This window comes from Ranitomeya variabilis, chromosome 3 (assembly GCF_051348905.1).
Source record: "Ranitomeya variabilis isolate aRanVar5 chromosome 3, aRanVar5.hap1, whole genome shotgun sequence".
Classification (NCBI taxonomy): Eukaryota; Metazoa; Chordata; class Amphibia; order Anura; family Dendrobatidae; genus Ranitomeya; species Ranitomeya variabilis.
In genome coordinates this window covers 162257206-162278372 of record NC_135234.1, presented here as the reverse complement: position 1 = coordinate 162278372, position 21167 = coordinate 162257206, and the positions used below count along the sequence as shown (strand labels likewise).

The 21167-nt window shown below is 44.2% G+C and overlaps 1 protein-coding gene across 1 annotated transcript in view; it reads right to left on the bottom strand.

Annotated features, from left to right (window-relative positions):
* Positions 1-2651: 2651 nt before the first annotated feature.
* The window catches only part of NYX (nyctalopin), a 40461-nt gene continuing 21945 nt past the window's right edge, over positions 2652-21167 (bottom strand). The window contains exon 3 of the mRNA XM_077299472.1: positions 2652-5457. Within this exon, the coding sequence (XP_077155587.1) occupies positions 4085-5457 (1373 nt within the window). The 3' untranslated portion in view covers positions 2652-4084. The remainder of the gene's footprint in view (positions 5458-21167) is intronic.

Here is a 21167-nt window from a genome sequence, read left to right as displayed (position 1 = left end):
GGCCGATTTGGTTCATGCCTTCCATGTGGCTCATCCTGATCGCCCTGGGGGTTTTGATGAGGGTTCGGTGACCCCTCCTCAAGGGGGGGTACTGTTGTGAACTCTGTTTTTGGGCTCCCTCTTGTGGTCACAAGTGGTACTGTGTGAGTGCTGTCTTTGGGCTCCCTCTGGTGGCTCTTTGTGTCATTCTGCAGGTCTGAGGCTGGTTCAGCTGTCTCGTTATCTGTTAGCTGGTTTCCTATTTAGCTCACCTGGACTTTCAGTGGTTGCCTGCTGTCGATGTATTCAGTGCTATTTTGATCTCTCCTGAATTCCTTCGTTATCTGTCTCGCCAAGAGAAGCTAAGTTTCTGTTTGGTTATTTTTTGCTCATCAGTGTTCAATATGTTTCTTGGTTATTTATTTGTCCTTGTCCAGCTTGCTAATATGTGATTTCCTTGCTTGCTGGTAGCTCTAGGGGGCTGAGTTTCTCCCCTCACGCCGTTAGTTGGTGTGGGGGTTCTTGAATTCTCAGCGTGGATATTTTGTATAGGGTTTTTTACTGACCGCACAGTTCCCTGTCTGTCTTCTGCTATCTAGTATTAGTGGGCCTCATTTGCTGAATCTGTTTTCATTTCTACGTTTGTATTTTCCCCTTACCTCACCGTTATTATTTGTTGGGGGCTTCCTATATCTTTGGGGTCATTTCTCTGAGGCAAGTGAGGTCTTACTTTCTCTATAGGGGTAGCAAGTTTCTCAGGCTGCGTCGAGACGTCCAGGAATTTAGGCACGTTCACCGGCTACCTTTAGTGTGTTTGGTTAGAATCAGGATTGCGGTCAGTCCAGTTACCACCTCCCTAGAGCTCGTTCTATGTTCAATAACTTAGCTAGTCCATTCGGTGATCCTCAGCCACTAAGGATCATAACAATCCCCTAAACAGCATTTTGCTTTTATTATTACTATCTTTTATTGTTGTCTATTGTCTTGTGGTTTTGATTAATAAAAATTGATTTATATTCTATATATGGTTCGGATCTCTTCTTTGTCTCATACATTTATTGATGTGGGACATGTTGATACATAGCTATGTATGTGATCTGGTGTCTGCTGGGAGCTGTTATTATCAGATTGGTGAGGACGTGGTGCAGAAGATGAGTTTTTCCAAGAGCAGGCGGTAGGACTGTGGAAGGTTTGGGATGTGTAGTCGGAGCTGGGGTGGAGCCTGGGCGGAGTCTCAAGGGGACCCAAAAATTTTGCCAGTATTGGGCCCAGAAATTCCTAGTGGCAGCCCTGCCTGTAGTACCCCATTGCTGACTATATCCCATTTATAGAACGTACCATTTATGACAACTCTTTGTTTCCAGTCATTTAGACAATTCCTTACCCATCTGCACGTAGTTTCCCTCAGTGCTTGCATCTGTAGCTTCAGTATAAGGCTGTTATGTGGAACAGATTCAAATGCCTTTGCAGCATCCACAAAAATCACATCGGCCGCATTACCAACATCCAGATTTGCACTTACCTACTCATAGAAATCCAACATGTTAGTTATACACAACTTATTCTTCATGAATCCATGCTGGCTGTCAGTTATTTTATTATCTACAATATATTTCTGCAGGTCATCTCTTATAATGCTATCAAAAATTTTGCACACTACTGATGTCAGGCTTACCGGATGGTAGTTGCCTGGATCCACCTTCTTACCTTTCTTAAATATCGTTACCATGTGAGCCATCCTCCAATTCCGTGACACCACCCCTGTTACAATAGAGTCTAAGAATATGAGATACAGTGGTCTGTCAATTATTGAGCTCAATTCCCTCAGTATCTGTGGATGAATGCCATCTGGGCCAGGGGATTTGTCAATATTTAAATTGCTCAGACGTAGGTCTATTTCTTTTTGCATTAAACTAGTTATATCAGGTTGTGATTTTTGCCTAGTTGAATGATCCTTATTAGAGACAGTTCACTGGTGAACACAGATAAAAAGTGCCCTTTTAATGCCTCAGCCTTTTCTTTGTCTTCTATAATTACATAGTTACATAATTATTAAAGAGAAAGTGCCTGGATAGAGAAGACTGGATCTGAGGAGGGGAATGGGGTCTTTGCATGCAAAGTCTGGATCAGAACAGGCCATCAATCAGCAGAAATATTTTCTGGATTTCTGTGGAGCAGACAAGCAGACGGTCCATCCATGTGTATAAAAGACAGCGCTCTATGTACAGTCCCTGGCTGCTCTGCGCACTGAACAGGGTGCCCCCCATAGACCAGCACACTGCTCTCCTGAAATACTCTGTGCTGCTGTCACGCTGCTCCTTCCACCATATATCTCTCAAAATCCTTGCTGCCTGCCATCCTTGGTGACTGTCTACTTGTCAGTATAACTTTGCAGTCACCAACAAAATGGCTGCTCACCGTGTTCCTGAATATTAAACTCTAATCCCTTAGCAAACACCCAGAAGGGGAGAAGAGGAGTGACATCACACCCATGTCAGCAGACTCAGCTCATAATTGCTGCAGTGCAGTAATGTGAGTTAGTTGTACACCAGGTTTTTGTCAAATTTCAGTAGCTGCTCCCCCTAGTGTTTAAAAGTGGAAATACCAAACCTTTTGAAATTATTTTTCATATTTTACTAATTTAGAAACAAATTATAATATTATTTAAGAAAATATAAACATTAATTCTTTACATTTTTTCAATTGCTGGAAAAAAAAATTTTTTGATGGCACCTTTCCTTTAACTCCATCTCGGCATTACTATCTGGAGTGCCAAGTTCTACCGTAGTTGCAAAATAGGTTAGAATACTTTAAAAAGCAAACACATCAATCAAGGGCAGAGATAAGAATAGCAAAGCTCATGATTACAAGAACAACACAGCACTAGCTCCTCACTAAGGCCATGTGCACACGTTCAGGATTTTTCGCGTTTTTTTTGTGTTTTTTCGCTATAAAAACGTGATAAAAATGCGAAAAAAATGCTTACATATGCCTCCTATTATTTACAGGGTATTCCGCATTTTTTGTGCAAATGTTGCGATTTTTTCCGCGAAAAAATCGCATCGCGGAAAAAAAAGCAACATGTTCATTAAAAATGCGGAATTGCGGGGATTCCGCACACCTAGGAGTGCATTGATCTGCTTACTTCCCGCACGGGGCTGTGCACACCATGCGGGAAGTAAGCAGATTATGTGCGGTTGGTACCCAGGGTGGAGGAGAGGAGACTCTCCTCCATGGACTGGGCACCATATAATTGGTCAAAAAAAAAGAATTAAAATAAAAAATAGTCATATACTCACCCTCTGATGGCCCCCGAAGTGTTCCCGCCTCTCCGGTGCATGCTCTCTCTTCGGTTCCTATAGATGGTGTGGTTCAGGACCTGTGATGACGTCACTGTCTTGTGATTGGTCGCGTGACCGCTCATGTGACTCACGCGACCAATCACAAGCCGCGACGTCATCACAGGTCCTGAACCACACCGGCATCTATAGGAACGGACGCCGCTGAGGAGATCGTCTGGGTGAGTATAACCATTTTTTATTTTTTTTATTATTTTTAAACATTCTATCTTTTACTATAGATGCTGCATAAGCAGCATCTATAGTAACAAGTTGGTCACACTTGTCAAACAGTATGTTTGACAAGTGTGACCAACCTGTCAGTCAGTTTTCCAAGCGATGCTACAGATCGCTTGGAAAACTTTAGCATTCTGCAAGCTAATTACGCTTGCAGAATGCTAAAAAAACGCGAAAAAAACGGGAAAAAAACGCAAAAAAAATGTGGATTTCTTGCAGAAAATTTCCGGTTTTCTTCAGGAAATTTCTGCAAGAAATCCGGACGTGTGCACATACCCTAAAAGAACAAGCAGCGCTGCAGCAGATAAAACATAAGGAGCAGCAGATGTTAACTATAAGGAGTCCAGTTAGCAATATACTGCTGGGTCCTACTTTATGCTGCCCTTGGTTGGCGCAGTATAAATCTGGATACAGATTCCCTTTAACCACTAGTCATAAAAATAACATTTAGTGTTGCAATTGTGTAAGTTAGTGAGCAGCTGTCAAGATGTCATTTTTTCAGTGCCATTCATGAGATCCTTATTGACAGCCTAAAATATATTAATTCCCAAATAAACTAGAATTAACATAAATGTTATACTCTGTGATGATGGAACAGTAGGGGCCTTGCTAGTTTCACTATATGTGCTGTTATCAAAACTTTCAGTTGTGTTTCCAAAATCTTCACTAATTGTTTTAGGCAAAAGTAGTTTGGAGATCAAGCTACTAAGTTTGGATTCCATTGTAGACAGAAGCCGTTCTGTAGGAAGAGGAATATAGTAAGTAAAATTTTGCTCTGTTGGGTCCAGGCAGACTCCTTCGATGGACTTTTGAAAGAAAACACTACTGAGGTCAATGCCGGCCAATGATGATGGTGTTGAGCACGGAATATCTCGTACAAGCTTGTAACTCTCCATCCATTCTCTTAACCATTCAATTCTACAATCACATTCCCACGGATTCTTGAAAAGGTATAGCCTTCCTATGAAATACACTGGTTTAAAAACTTCAAAGGGTAAAGATGTCAAGTTGTTACTGTTTAGATGCAAAGATACTAAGCTGGTGAGGTTTTCAAAAGCTTCTTCTTCAATGAAGCGTATCTTGTTTCGGTCTAGATAAAGAACTTCCAGCTCAATTAAATCTTGAAACCAAACACCTGAGACATTTCGTATATAGTTACCACCTAAGTTTAGCATCTTCAGTTTCTTTAGTCCTTTGAAGGAGTTTTCTGGAAGCTCATTTAGTAAATTGTCATTAAGAAAAAGGTACTCCATTTTCTGACAATCTTGAAAAGACTTATCATGGATCACATTTATTTTATTGTCTTGGAGGTTAAGATAGGTTAGATTAGGAATATCTTGTAGAGAATTATAAGCCACAGCCTCAATCCTGTTACTTTCCAGATACACATGAGTCAAACTCTTCATTCCTCGAATAGCTCCTGGAATCCTCCGAAAGTTGTTTTGAAAAAACATAAGTTCTCGTAGTAATGGAAGATCAACAAAAAGCCTGTCAGGAATGTTGAACAAATTGCAGTCTGCTAAATCTAATTTTATTAGCTTCTTTGACGCAGAAAAGGTTTGAGTGTGCAAATATCGAATGTACTCATTATGGGCCATTTTGAGCTCGATCAGATTGGGCAATCCTTTGAAAGCCCCAGGAGTAATAAATGATATGTTGTTGTGACTCAGTGAAAGAAGTTTTAACGAAGGCAGAGTCCCAAAAGCCCGTTCTGAGAGAAATTTGATATTGTTTTTATCCAGGTTAATAAAGGAAGCTTCACATGGAAATTCATTAGGGATCTCGAGAAGTCCTATTCGGTCACATAAAACAGAGCAGTTTCGTTCGTGAGTACAAGCACAACTTGATGGACAGGAGCGGTAACAAGCCCATATGGCATAAAGTGGCTGAATAAAAAGAACAGCTACAAGAAAAAAAAACAATCCTTGTTAGATATCGTGTAAAAGAAAACACATTAATCATTTTTTACATGACTTGTGAAATTGATGTAATTTTCTGAATTTAATCATTGAAATGTACTATGCTTGATCCAGAGCCAAGTGGTAGAGCACCTGTCACATTGTACATGCAGTCCGATCTGTGGACAACATTGTATAAAGCAGGAGAAGCCGAGCAGAATGATGTATAGGTTTGTGGAAAAAAAATCAGTATAACTTGTAATTTATTCATTGAAATCCCTGGTATTAAAATGCATAGGAGTCCAGTAGGCCGGCCCTGTATGACCGCACATGCAGAAATAACTGCTAAACACAGAGTAGGACAACCCACTGGACCCATATGCGTACAATCACCAAGGATTTCAATTAATGAAATACTAGTCCAGGGGGTGGTCCTAATCAGTGTTTGGTAGTTCCATCTGAATGCACTATCATGCAGGGGTCGCCCACCGGACTCATGAGCATACAAACAGCAGGGATTGCAATGAATAAAATGCAAGCTTTACTGAAACTTCTCCCACAAAACTGTATATGATTCTGATCAGCTGCTCCTGCTTTATAACATCCTGATGCAGATCAGATACTATTTTCAACATGACAGGTCCCTTTATTTAATATTCCATGTGACTATATGGATCACAGTGTAGCACTGAAAGCTAAGACAATTCTTAGGCTATGTTCCCTCAATGAGCTTTTGATGCGTTTTTGACGCTGCATGTTTTTGCTGCATCAAGAACAGAGCATCTTACAGTTCTAGCAAAGTGGATGGGATTTACAGAAATCTCAGAAAGCCCACTGAGCTTCTTTTTAACTCTGTGTAAACTCACCTGCGATGCGCTTTTCAAATCTGATTACTCTCGGTGGGAAAAACGAGATAATAATCTTGTGGTTATGATTAGAGTTGAGCGAATTTGCTTGGGTCCCTGCTTATTTGGCAAGCTATAGCGCTTACAGAATAAGCTGCAGAGGGAACCCGGCCTGTGTGTTGGGCTCTCCATGCATGTGCTGTGACTGTCACACAGCCACGACACATACAGCTGCGGAGCCGAGCAGCTGATCAGCCGGAGCGATCCAGGTATCCGGGCTTCCTCTGCAGCTTATTTGGTAAGCGCTATAGCCTGACCCGATGACATTCGCTCATCTTTAGTTATGATACATATTAATGGCTAACAGAAATAAAATAAAATATGTTACAAAGCAAGCTTTTGAGACTTCTTAGGCCTCCTCCTTAGGCATGGTATAACAAAGTATCTGAAAAAAACACATATATACACAAAAAACCAGAGACACGACATAATAAATGGACACTTAAATAAAGAAACAAACTGAGCTCAGAGAATGAATCCTTAATTGGATTAGATTAGTGAGATGAAAGTTTTATAGTCCCAATATCCCTGTAAGATCAGAGGCCTGGTGCCCTCACTGTCTCTGGAGCAGATTCCTCAGATTTTCCCTTGCTCAATTAAATAAGCAAAATGAATTAAGTGCACAGTGAACATGCGATTATGCTGCAGCCCACGTGCCACGGCCAGCACCGGCCTGCAGAATGCAGAAGCATTTTTTTTATTCAGTATGTGCTGGTATTCATTGTGCTGGAGCTTTGGTCCATGCAGTCTTCTAAAGACCAGAGCATCCACTGACCCCCGTGTAGCCACAGCTGCCAATGGTAGTCATGGCAACTGGAGGTCAAATGACGACCTCCGGGTCTGCCAGCTACAGTGGCCTGTTAGGCCATGCCAGGAGTATGGTCTGGTAGGCGTTCTGTGAGGCCGGGGACACACACAACGTATAAAAAAAGGGTCCGTTTTTCACGGACGAGAATCGCACAAATGTTTCCCAAGCAGTGATCCGTGTGCAGTGCGAGGATGCGATTTCCTCGCATCAAATGATCCTTTTGACATCTGTGTGACATCCGTATGGCATCCGTATGCCGAGATTTTCTCGCAGGCTTGCAAAACCGACATCTAATGGATTTATGTGCTCAAATGTTCGTTAAAACATATATACAGTATATATATATATATATATATATGTCATTGAGACACATATATATATTCTGTATTTATATTTAATTCAGCGCGATATCTGTGAAAAGCCGGTAATTCAATTGCCGGCTTTTCATTTCTCCTTCCCAAACCTGACATGATATGAGACATGGTTTACATACAGTAAACCATCTCATATCCCCTTTTTTGCTGCATATTCCACACTACTAATGTTAGTAGTGTGTATGTGCAAAATTTGGGCGCTGTAGCATGTAAAATAAAGGGCTAAATGGCGGAAAAAATTGGTGTGGGCTCCCGCGCAATTTTCTCCGCCAGAGCGGTAAAGCCAGTGACTGACGGCAGATATTAATAGCCAGGAGAGGGTCCATGGTTATTGGCCCCCCCCCCCCCGTGGCTAAAAACATCTGCCCCCAGCCACCCCAGAAAAGGCACATCTGGAAGATGCGCCTATTCTGGCACTTGGCCACTCTCTTCCCACTCCCGTGTAGCGGTGGGATATGGGGTAATGAAGGGTTAATGCCACCTTGCTATTGTAAGGTGACATTAAGCCAGATTAATAATGGAGAGGCGTCAATTATGTCACCTATCCATTATTAATCCAATTGTCTGAAAGGGTTAAAAAACACACACACACATGATTAAAAAGTATTTTAATGAAATAAACACACAGGTTGTTTTAGTATTTTATTGCTCTCTCAATCCATCTGGAAGACCCTCGCTTGGCAAAATAATAAACCCACAATATACATACCCTCTCTGATGAACTGTCAGGTCCCACGAGGTAATCCATCTGAAGGGGTTAAAATATTTTACAGGCAGGAACCCTGCTAATGCAGCTGTGCTCGTGTCTGTAAGCCCCGGCGAATGAAGGAAATATAGGTCAATGACCTATAGTTACCTTCAGTCGCGGTGATGCGCCCCTGCTGGATGTCCTCATGAACTGCAGCCTGGGAACTTTTTCCCACGCTCCAGGTCATATAAGGACATCCAGCAGGGGGCGCATCACCGCGACTGAAGGTAACTATAGGTCATTGACCTACATTTCCTTCATTCGCCGGGGCTTACAGACACGAGCACAGCTGCATTAGCAGGGCTCCTGCCTGTAAAATATTTTAACCCCTTCAGATGGATTACCTCGTGGGACCTGACAGTTCATCAGAGAGGGTATGTATATTGTGGGTTTATTATTTTGCCAAGCGAGGGTCTTCCAGATGGATTGAGAGAGCAATAAAATACTAAAACAACCTGTGTGTTTATTTCATTAAAATACTTTTTAATCATGTGTGTGTGTGTTTTTTAACCCTTTCAGACAATTGGATTAATAATGGATAGGTGACATAATTGACGCCTCTCCATTATTAATCTGGCTTAATGTCACCTTACAATAGCAAGGTGGCATTAACCCTTCATTACCCCATATCCCACCGCTACACGGGAGTGGGAAGAGAGTGGCCAAGTGCCAGAATAGGCGCATCTTCCAGATGTGCCTTTTCTGGGGTGGCTGGGGGCAGATGTTTTTAGCCACGGGGGGGCCAATAACCATGGACCCTCTCCTGGCTATTAATATCTGCCGTAAGTCACTGGCTTTACCGCTCTGGCGGAGAAAATTGCGCGGGAGCCCATGCCAATTTTTTCCGCCATTTAACCCTTAAATTTAATAGCTACAGCGCCGAAGTTTTGCACATACACACTACTAACATTAGTAGTGTGGAATATGCAAAAAAAAGGGGGATATGACATGGTTTACTGTATGTAAACCATGTCTCATATCATGTCGGGTTTAGGCAGGAGAAATGAAAAGCCGGCAATTGAATTACCGGCTTTTCTCTAACACCGCTGCGTATTTCTCGCAATGCACACGCATGGTCCGTGTGTAATCCGATTTTTTCTCGCACCCATAGACTTGCATTGGCGAGTCTCGGCCGAGATACGCTGACAATCGCAGCATGCTGCGATTTCACTCGGATCCTGAATACGGTGGAGAAAATATCGGATGATGGGAGCTGCACCATAGATTAACATTGGGCCGAGTGCTATGCGATTTTTTATCGCATAGCACTCGTCCGTATTACGGTCTAGTGTGACCCCGGCCTCAGTGTCCCACTAACAGCAATAATGCATTCCAGTACTTGGGCATTGCAATGTATTATACCAGTGATCAGTTAAGGTCCCATAGAGGGACTAAGTAAAAAAAGTTAAAAACAAAATCACAAAATGAATTAAAAAAATAATATTATACCAATGAAGACGTAGATTTATGTAAAAACAAAAATAAACTAAGTACACATACTGTATATCGTATGCCATATCCAGAAAGACCTGATCTATAAAACTGTCACACTAGTTAACCCCTTCAGTGGACGCTGTAAAAAAAATGGCAAAAAGCTATGGTTTTTCATTGTACCGTTAAAAAAACGGTACGCCATCATGTCCTGCAAAAAAATAAACAAAACAGCTCTGTCAGTGGAGAAATAAAAAAGCTATAGCTCTCAGAAGAAAAAAATTCATAGGCAATTATTTTTTCTATAAAATAGTTTATATTGTGTAAAAGAAGCAAAACATTTAAAAAAATCGTATAAATGTGGTATTGCTATAAATGTGCAGATCTGAAGAATAAAGCTGCCTTATCACTTTTACCACACAGTCAACATAAAAAAAATTCCTGAATTGAAGTTTTTTGATCATCACTCTGCCTCCCAAAAATCACAAAGGCATTTCTGTAGTGATGAGAGCTCGCCTAACTTTCAGCTTCTCCAAAAGCATGAACTGGGCATGATGAGCGGGCACTACAATGCACTGGTAAAAAGTTTTGTGACATACCCGTGGTGTCAATATGATCACAGCACCCTTAGAGGAATTCATTGAGAGGTGTAGTTTGCAAAATTAGGTCATTTTTGGGGTTTCAACCTCAGGCTCTCTCTCAGTGGGTCATGGCACCCGCAAACAATAACCGTAAAATCTGCACTATATGGCGCTCCTTCCCTTCTGAGCTTTCCATTGTGCCTAGAAAGTAGTTCCTGATTACTTGTAGAGTGTTGGCGTACTCAGTAGAAATTGAATAACAAACTGAGGTCCATTTTAACCTATTAGCCCTTATAAAAATTAAAAACTTGGGGCTAAAACATCATTTTAGTGGTAAGAATGTAATTATACTTTCTTCACCGCCCAATAGTATAAAATTCTGTGAGGCACTTGTGATGTCAACCTGCTCACTGCATCCCTAGATAAATTCATTGGGGAGTGTAGTTTGCAAAATGGGGTCACTTATGGAGGGGGTCTGCTGTTCTGGCACCCCAAAGGCTTTAACAATGTGACATGGCACCTTCAAACCATTCCAGGAAAATCTGAACTCCAATATGGCGCTTCTTCCCTTCTGAGCTTTGCACTGTGCCTCAAAAGTAGTTTTCAACCACATATGGGGAATTGGTGTACTCAGGAAAAATTATGTAACACATTGCACCAATAATTTCCTCCTAATATCCCTTTTGAAAATTAAAAACTTGGGTCCAAAGCAACATTTTGTGGAAAAAATGATAATTTTCATTGATTCAGCCCAATGTTATACAATTCTGTGAATCACCTGAGGGTTAAGAATGCTCACTACACCCCTAGATGAATTCCTCGAGAAGTGTAATTTTTAAAATGGGGTCACTTGTGGGCGTTTCCGCTCCTTCTCTTCGAAGCCCTGTCGTGTGCCCAAACAGTAATTTTACACCGCATATGGGATATTAGTGTACTCAGGAGAAATTACACAACAAATTTTGGCATCAATTTTTAACTGTTACTCTTGTTAAAAATAAAAATTTAGGGCTAAAGCAACATTCTTCTGGGTAAAATTACATTTTCATTTGTTCCTTCCATATTGTTTAATTCCTGTGAAACAACTAAAGGGATAATAAGCTATTTGAATGTGGTTTTGAGCACTTGGAGGAGTGCAGTTTTTAAAATGGTGTCACTTTTTAGCATTTTCTGCCACAAAGACCCCTCAAAGCCATTTCAGATGCGTTGTGGTACCTAAAGTAATTGGTTTTGTGAATTTTCTTGGAAAAATGAATAATTGCTGATTAGCATTTAACCCTTTTAACTTCTTAGCAAAAATATATATGTAACACCCCAGGAAGCCAGTTGTTACAGTGGTATTGCCTTTCTCACAGGGAGGATGATGCCATGCCTGGAAGTAACAAGGATCCCTTTAACAGGTAACATGTACACACAACACTGTTCTGACTCCAGGCCAGAAGGGGGAGCTCTATACCCGGTTTGAGGGTAGCTTCCCTATATATTCTGGGTGGAGGAAGAGTTAGTAGTCAGTCAGAGTGAGGAGTGGAGCAGTCTGTGGAGAGAGCTGGAGCCATACAGACATGAGGCTCTGCAGCTCCTGACAGGAGAGTCAGACAGATCGTAAGAGACTGTGAGGGGAGAGGAGTCAAAGGACAGACGCCTTGGGTCTGGAGCTGCGAGTGGGTTCACCCCAGAAGAAAGCGCCAAGAGACCGGACACCGGGGTCCGTGGTGGTGTAGGAATTGCAGACCCAGCCATTGAACCCGGAGGGCAGGAGATTGCAAGTCCCATCCAAGACCCAAAGGCACAGCAGCAGATAGAGCCCGGAGTCACCACGAGAAGGGACACCTATAAGGCTCAAGTTGCCTGCCATGCGGGTAGTGTCCACCTGAAAGGGTCAGAGCGAAAGAGAGAACCTTGTGTGAAGTCTCTGTTAGCAAGGAACTTAGGACACAGGGCAGAAAGGAAGGCTTCCAACCGCACCTGGCTAGGGGGATTCCGAATCTCTTCCAGGCTGCCCGGACCTCACCATCACTTGTTACCTGTACCCTGGACTGTGCCTGCATTCTACCAGTAAAAGGTAAAGAGACTGCAACCTTGTGTCCTCTAATTCTTTCCTGCACCTCGCCATCTATCATCCTTACCAACTACACTGGGAGCCCTGGGGACTAAGTTCTACCTGTGGGGAACTAGACCATCTCTGCTGCCAAACCATCAGCCCTAGAGGACCCCTTTAAGCAGCGTCGGCCACCCCTGGCCGAATACCACAGGTGGCATCACGAACATACTACATTAGACTTTATTCCTATTTCCATTAATCCCCCTTCAATTGGACTCTCAGGGCCACGGACGGGCACTGCCACTGTGACCACCCCTTTAAGAACTGCCCCAGCCCAGTTCCGAGTACCCCACGGTCCCAGCGGGCGTTCCATATATATATTTCAAAAATGATGTTGATGTAAAGTAGACATGTGTTAAATGCTATTTATTATCTATTTTGTGTGATATAACTATCTGGTTTAAGACCATAAAAATTCAAATTTTGAAAATTGCTAAATTTTCATATTCTTTTGTTAAAGGGAAGGTGCCATCAAAAAAAATTTTTTTACAGCAATTGTAAAAATGTAAAGAATTAATGTTTAAATTTTCTTAAAAAATATTTTCATTTGTTTATAATTTAGTAAAATATGAAAAATAATTTGAAAAGTTTTGGAATTTCCACTTTTAAACACTAGGGGGACCAGCTGCTGAAATTTCAGAAAAACCTAGTGTACAACTAGCTCACATTACAGCACTGCAGTAATTATGGGCGGAGTCTGCTGACGTGTGTGATGTCTCCTCTCCTCCCCTTCTGGGTGTTTGCTAAGGGATAAGAGGATGATATTCAGGAACCCAGTGAGCAGCCATTTTGTCAGTGACTGCAGAGTAAGGCTGCCGTGACACTAGCAGTATTTGGTCAGTATTTTACCTCAGTATGTGTAAGCCAAAACCAGGAGTGGAACAATTAGAGGAAAACTATAATAGAAACACGTCACCACTTCTGCAGTTATCACCCACTCCAGGTTTTGGCTTACAAATACTGATGTAAAATACTGACCTCAAATACTGATGCTGACTGAATGTGTGACCGCAGCCTTATACTGACAAGTAGACAGTCACCGAGGATGGCAGGCAGCAAGGATTCTGGGAGATATGTGGTGGAGGGAGCAGGGTGACAGCAGCACAGAGTATTTCAGGAGAGCAGTGTGCTGGTCTATGGGGGGCACCCTGTTCAGTGCGCGGAGCAGCCAGGGATTGTACATAGAACGCTGTCTTTTATACACATGGATGGACCGTCTGCTCTACAGAAATCCAGGAAACATTTCTGCAGATTGATGGCCTGTTCTGATCCAGACTTTGCATGCAGACCCCATTCCCCTCCTCAGATCCTGTCTTCTCCATCCTGTCCTGGCGATGTGTGAAAGTGAGACGTCAGGCGAAGTACGGGGTGACGCTGGGAAGGAAATGTAGCCATAGAGTAATGATAAAAATGAGACCCCTCTCTTCAGCTGCATCACCAGCCCTGACTGCACCTAACTGGAGGTCATGCTGCCCCCTCTATTACCCCAGACCCGCGTGCAGGTGCTCAGCCAGAACCACCGTAGAATGGGTCCACTTTCTGAAGATAATACTGCCATAGTGTTCTCACATAATACCGCTATATAGATCACACATAATACCGCCATATACATCACACACACAATACTATCAAATAGATCACACAATACTGTCATACAGTTCTCACATACCACCATATAGATCACAAATAATACCGCCATATAATTCTCACCTAGTACTTCCACATAGATCACACATAATCCCACAATATAGTTCTCATATACCACCGTCATATAGTTTTTACATCATTCCACAACACTGAGCAAACATAATATTGCCATATAGATCACATATAATACCGTCACATAGATCACACAATACTTGGTGGCATAATGTGCGATATTATATATACCGTATATACTCGAGTATAAGCCGACCCGAGTATAAGCCGACCCCCCTAATTTTGCCACAAAAAACTGGGAAAACTTATTGACTCGAGTATAAGCCTAGGGTGGAAAATGCAGCAGCTACCGGTGAATTTCAAAAATAAAAATAGATGCTCCATACTGTTCATTATGGCCCCATAGCTGTGCCATATAGTGCTCTGCACCATTATTGCCCCATAGCTGTGCCATATAGTGCTCTGCACCATTATTGCCCCATAGCTGTGCCATACAGTGCTCTGCACCATTATTGCCCCATAGCTGTGCCATACAGTGCTCTGCACCATTATTGCCCCATAGCTGTGCCATATAGTGCTCTGCACCATTATTGCCCCATAGCTGTGCCATATAGTGCTCTGCACCGTCCATTATTGCCCCATAGCTGTGCCATATAGTGCTCTGCACCATTACTGCCCCATAGCTGTGCCATATAGTGCTCTGCACCATTATTGCCCCATAGCTGTGCCATAGTGCTCTGCACCATTATTGCCCCATAGCTGTGCCATATAGTGCTCTGCACCATCCATTATTGCCCCATAGCTGTGCCATATAGTGCTCTGCACTGTTCATTATTGCCCCATAGCTGTGCCATATAGTGCTCTGCACCATTATTGCCCCATAGCTGTGCCATACAGTGCTCTGCACTGTTCATTATTGCCCCATAGCTGTGCCATATAGTGCTCTGCACCATTATTGCCCCATAGCTGTGCCATATAGTGCTCTGCACCATTATTGCCCCATAGCTGTGCCATATAATGCTCTGCACCATTATTGCCCCATAGCTGTGCCATATAGTGCTCTGCACCATTATTGCCCCATAGCTGTGCCATATAGTGCTCTGCACCATTACTGCCCCATAGCTGTGCCATACAGTGCTCTGCACCGTCCATTATTGCCCCATAGCTGTGCTGCTGCTGCTGCAATAAAAATAATAAAACACATACTCACCTCTCTTGCAGCTCCTCGGCGCCATCTTCCCGGCGTCTCTCTGCACTGACTGATCAGGCAGAGGGCGGCGCGCACACTATATGCGTCATCGCGCCCTCTGACCTGCACAGTCAGTGCAGAGAGACGCCGGGAAGATGGAGACAGCGCCCGGCGTGTGGAACAGGAACGAGGACAGGTGAATATATCATACTTACCTGCTCCCGGCGTCCCGCTCCTTCCCCCTGCCTGTCTTCGGTGCCGCAGCCTCTTTCTCTATCAGCGGTCACCGGCACCGCTTCATTAGAGAAATGAATAGGCGGCTCCGCCCCTATGGGAGGTGGAGCAGCCTATTCATTTCTCTAATGAGCGGTCCCACGTGACCGCTCAGGGGAAGAGGCTGCTGCACCCGGAGACCGTGGGACGGGCAGGGGGAGTGACAGGATCGCCGGGACTAGGTAAGTATGCCTCAGCGCCCTCTCCCCCTCACCCGCCGACCCCACCGCCGACCGTGACTCGAGTATAAGCCGAGGGGGCACTTTCAGCCCAAAAATTTGGGCTGAAAATCTCGGCTTATACTCGAGTATATACGGTATATATTATAATATCCCGGCATAATGTGTGGTCTTTATGGGAGTATTATGTGATTATATATCGGCATTATACGTGATCCATATGGTATTGTGCTGCTCTAGGGAGGTGAGAGACGTATGGTGGAAGGAGCAGGGTGACAGGAGCACAGTATTTCAGAAGAGCAGTGTACTGGTCTGTGGATGGGAGGGTGTGCTCACTCACACGCTCGCAACTGTATACTTATAGCCTTTACTGGCTATTAAAATGGGGGACAGCCCCCCAAAAAAGACGTGGGGCCCCCTATAATTAATAACCATGAAATATTATGCAGACAGCTGCGGGCTTACATTAATAGCCTAGGAAGGGGCCATGGATACTGTCCCCCCCCCAGGCTAAAAACATCAGCTCTCAGCTGCCTTTTACATGCACCTTTTCTGGCGCTTTGCCTGGCAATTTCCACTTGCCCTGTAGCGGTAGCAAGTGGGGTTCATATTTGTGGGGTTAATGTCACCTTCATATTGTCCGGTGACATCAAGCCCACGGCTTAGTAATGGAGAGGCGTCTACAAGGCACCCATCCATTACTAATCCTATAGTTGTATTGTAAATAAAGACTCGGCCAGAATAAAGTCCTTTATTAATCTTTTTTAAACCATACCGAACGCATAATCCTCGACTCCCACATCTCCCACAACAAAAATAATAAACCACAATGGGAAAAGACATGCAGGGGGGAGAGTGCATAGGAGAGGATTAGATACTGACTGCTGAGCCGTATATCTAATCCTGGCCTGTGTGATACCGACAGCTGAGCCATGTATCTAATCCTGTCCTGTGTGATACCGACTGCTGAGCCGTGTATCTAATCCTGTCCTGTGTGATACTGACTGCTGAGGACACAGTACACGGGACAGGATTAGCTACCCAGGACTAGATTAGCTACACAGGACAGAGGTAGCAGTGGTATACAGAGGCAGGCAGGCAGTGGTATACAGAGGCAGGCAGTGGTATACAGAGGCAGGCAGGCAGTGGTATACAGAGGCAGGCAGGCAGTGGTATACAGAGGCAGGCAGTGGTATACAGAGGCAGGCAGTGGTATACAGAGGCAGGCAGGCAGGGGTATACAGAGGCAGGCAGGCAGGGGTATACAGAGGCAGGCAGGCAGGGGTATACAGAGGCAGGCAGGCAGTGGTATACAGAGGCAGGCAGTGGTATACAGAGGCAGGCAGGCAGTGGTATACAGAGGCAGGCAGGCAGTGGTATACAGAGGCAGGCAGGCAGTGGTATACAGAGGCAGGCAGTGGTATACAGAGGCAGGCAGGCAGTGGTATACAGAGGCAGGCAGCAGTGGTATACAGAGGCAGGCAGGCAGTGGTATACAGAGGCAAGCAGGCAGGGGTATACAGAGGCAGGCAGTGGTATACGCAGGCAGGCAGGGGTATACAGAGGCAGGCAGGCAGTGGTATACAGAGGCAGGCAGCAGTGGTATACAGAGGCAGGCAGGCAGTGGTATACAGAGGCAGGCAGTGGTATACAGAGGCAGGCAGGTAGTGGTATACAGAGGCAGGCAGGCAGGGGTATACAGAGGCAGGCAGGCAGGGGTATACAGAGGCAGGCAGGCTGGGGTATACAGAGGCAGGCAGGCAGGGGTATACAGAGGCAGGCAGGCAGGGGTATACAGAGGCAGGCAGGCAGGGGTATACAGAGGCAGGCAGGCAGGGGTATACAGAGGCAGGCAGGCAGTGGTATACAGAGGCAGGCAGGCAGGGGTATACAGAGGCAGGCAGGCAGTGGTATACAGAGGCAGGCAGGCAGTGGTATACAGAGGCAGGCAGTGGTATACAGAGGCAGGCAGGGGTATACAGAGGCAGGCAGGGGTATACAGAGGCAGGCAGGGGTATACAGAGGCAGGCAGGCAGGGGTATACAGAGGCAGGCAGGCAGTGGTATACAGAGGCAGGCAGGCAGTGGTATACAGAGGCAGGCAGGCAATGGTATACAGAGGCAGGCAGGCAGTGGTATACAGAGGCAGGCAGGCAGTGGTATATAGGGGCAGGCAGTGCTAGGTGATATATAGGGGCTGGTAGCAGTGGTAGATGCATAAGAAAATAAAAACCCTGTACTTACCTTCCATCCTCTCTCAGGAAATGCTGAGTCATGTTCAGGGCAGAGCAGTGTGACGATCTCCCTGCTCTGCTCTGAACAGGTCGGCAGTGAGCAGTGATTGCAGCCTGTACTGTAATACTAAGTTCAGGCTGCAATCACAGCTCCTTGCTGCAGATACTCACCTCGGACCCTCGCTTCCCAGCAGCAGCTTCTGCCATCGCACGCACTGAGCTGTGTGTGCGATGGCAGAGGGAAAAACAAAATGGCCGCGATCTCCTCTCACAGCTGTGATGTGGCAGCTCAGTGGGCGTGGCCAAGTCACAGCTGAGAGGCAGGAGGAGCGGCCTCAATGAAAGAGATGCGGTCGGGGCCGACTGCAGTTTCCTATGTCCATGGCTGCCGTAAGTGAGGTGTGCAAGTGTCGTGCCCAGACACTTACACCCACACTAATGAAAATGGCGGCCTCCAGTGGTGAAAGTAAAAGTGAATAAATAAAAAAGTATGAAAGAGGTACATTTACTTTTGTATTGAAAATAATTGATTATATAATCAATAATTATTAGTACAAAAACTAAAATCACGGCACCCTCCCTTTAAGTTTTTGATATCATAAATAAACGCAAATCATATCAACCAAAATTTACCACTAATATGAATGACAACATGCCATGAAAAAACAGTCTCAGAATCGCTGGGATAAGTTGAAGTGATGCCGGTCAGAATTGTAAAATTTGGCCTGGTCAGGCAGGTGAAAACAGGGTTGGAGTGAAGGGGTTAACCACATATAAAGTCTAGCTGTTCTAGTAGGATTTTCCTGACATTTTCTTAGTTGCATTTTAGTTTGCATGGCAGAAGCCATAGTTCATAAACAGCTTACAACACAGAAAAGGGATCTCATTGTTGAAATCTATCAGTCAGGAGAAAGATACAAAAATTTTTTCCAAGGAATTAGATATATCATGGAAGACGGTGATTAAGAAGGGGCTTAAATTTGGTACAACAGTGACATTACCTAGAACTGGATGTCCATAAAAACTGTTAAAAAAGGCGAGAAAAAAAAAATGTCCAGAAAGCTGCCAAGAGGCCTCCAACAACATTAAAGGAGATGCAGAAATATCTGTACTTGTTATGTTAAGTACTTGTTATGTACTGAATGTAAAAACAATCACCTGCATTCTTCATCTGTCTGGATTGAGGAGTAGGGTGGCAAAATAGAAGCTTTTTTTTTATGAAGAAAAACATCTAAGCCCAGCTATGTTTTACCAAAAGCTACATCAAGTCTGTCAAAAGTATGTGAAACAACATATTATGGTCTGATGAGACCAAGGTTGAACCTTTTGGCCATAATTCCAAAAGTTATGTTTAAGCAAAGTCAACACTGCTCATCACCAAAAGAACACTATACCCAGAGTGAAGCATGGAGGGGACAGCATTATGTTTTGGGACTGTTTTTTGGCAGCTGAAACTGAGGCTTTATTCGAGGTAAAGAGAATTATGAACAGTTCCAAATATCAGCCAATTTTAAACCTTCAGGGCTCTGCTAAAAAGCTAAAGATGAATTTCACCTTTCAGCATGACAATGACCCTAAGCATGCTCCCAAATCAATAAAAACATGGCTTCACCAAAAGAAGATAAAATAATAGAATAATCTATATATATAATTGTCTAGGGGTACTTACATCTTTCTGTCGGCAACTTCCATCACGGAAATCCCGCGTCGCTGATTGGTCTCGCCAGCTGCCTGTCATGGCTGCCGCGACCAATCAGCTACGGGCACAGTCCGATTAGTCCCTCCCTACTCCCCTGCAGTCAGTGCCCGGCGCCCGCATACTCCCCTCCAGTCAGTCAGTCACCGCTCACACAGGGTTAATGCCAGCGGTAACGGACCGTGTTATGCCGAGGGTTACACACTCCGTTACCGCCGCTATTAACCCTGTATCACCAAGTTTTTACTATTGATGCTGCCTATGCAGCATCAATAGTAAAAAGATCTAATGTTAAAAATAATAAAAAAACAAAAAACCTGCTATTCTCACCTTCCGTAGTCGGACGATGCGCTCGCGCCTGCAGGTTCCGGTGCTAAGGATGCTATGCGAGAAGGACCTGCCATGACATCACGGTCATGTGTCTGCGACGTCATCACAGGTCCTGCGCGCCTGCGCGAGAAGGACCTGCCATGACGTCACGGTCATGTGACCGCGACGTCATCACAGGTCCTGCGCTCATACCAACCCTGGGACCGGAAGCTGCCGCGTACACCACACACAGGCGACAGGACTACAAGGGGCCCTCGGAAGGTGAGTATATGTTTATTTTTTAACCTGTGACATATGTGGCTGGACAATATACTACGTAGCTGGGCAATATACTACGTGACTGGCCAATATACTACATGGCTGGGCAATATACTACGTGGCTCTGTGCTGTATACTACGTCGCTGTGCAATATACTACGTGGCTCTGTGCTGTATACTACGTCACTGGGCAATATACTACGTAACTGGTCAATATACTACGTGGCTGGGGAATATACTACGTCACTGGGCAATATACTATGTAACTGGGCAATACACTACATGGCTGGGCAATATACTACGTGACTGGGCAATATACTACGTGGCTGGGCAATATACTACGTGGGCTGTGCAATATACTACGTGGCTGGGCAATATACTATGTGGTTGGGCAATATACTACGTGGACATGCATATTCTAGAATACCCGATGCATTAGAATCGGGCCACCATCTAGTGTAAGTATAATTACTTGAAGTTTTAAAAAATGAAGATAACAAAAGTAAAAATTAGCAAAAAGATGAAAATAATGATACACTGGCGCTGCACTTGGCAAGACCAGAGGGGGACTGTAATGTAACAGGTAGCAGGAGAAGGAAAACAAAAAATATATATATATTGAGATGAGCAGCTGGTGAGGTAACGGGGTCTGTGCTGCCCCACGTCTGAAAGTAGATACTGAAGTACAAATAAATAGGTCACCTGCGCTTGTAAAATAGTAGTACTAAAGGTCCTAGAAATTGGCAAACACAGTAGTACAATATAATCAGTTTAGATCCTCAAAGGATTGTGTACATATAAGTCCGGACAAGACCTCCCCGAATAGTCCACTCGATGATAGCCCGTACTTCAAGCGAGCTTACTATTTGAATACATGTACTCACTGTATGTGATAGCAGGAGTGAGCACCGCGTGGAGGATATCAGCCGTCCTGCTTGAGAGCGATGTTGTGC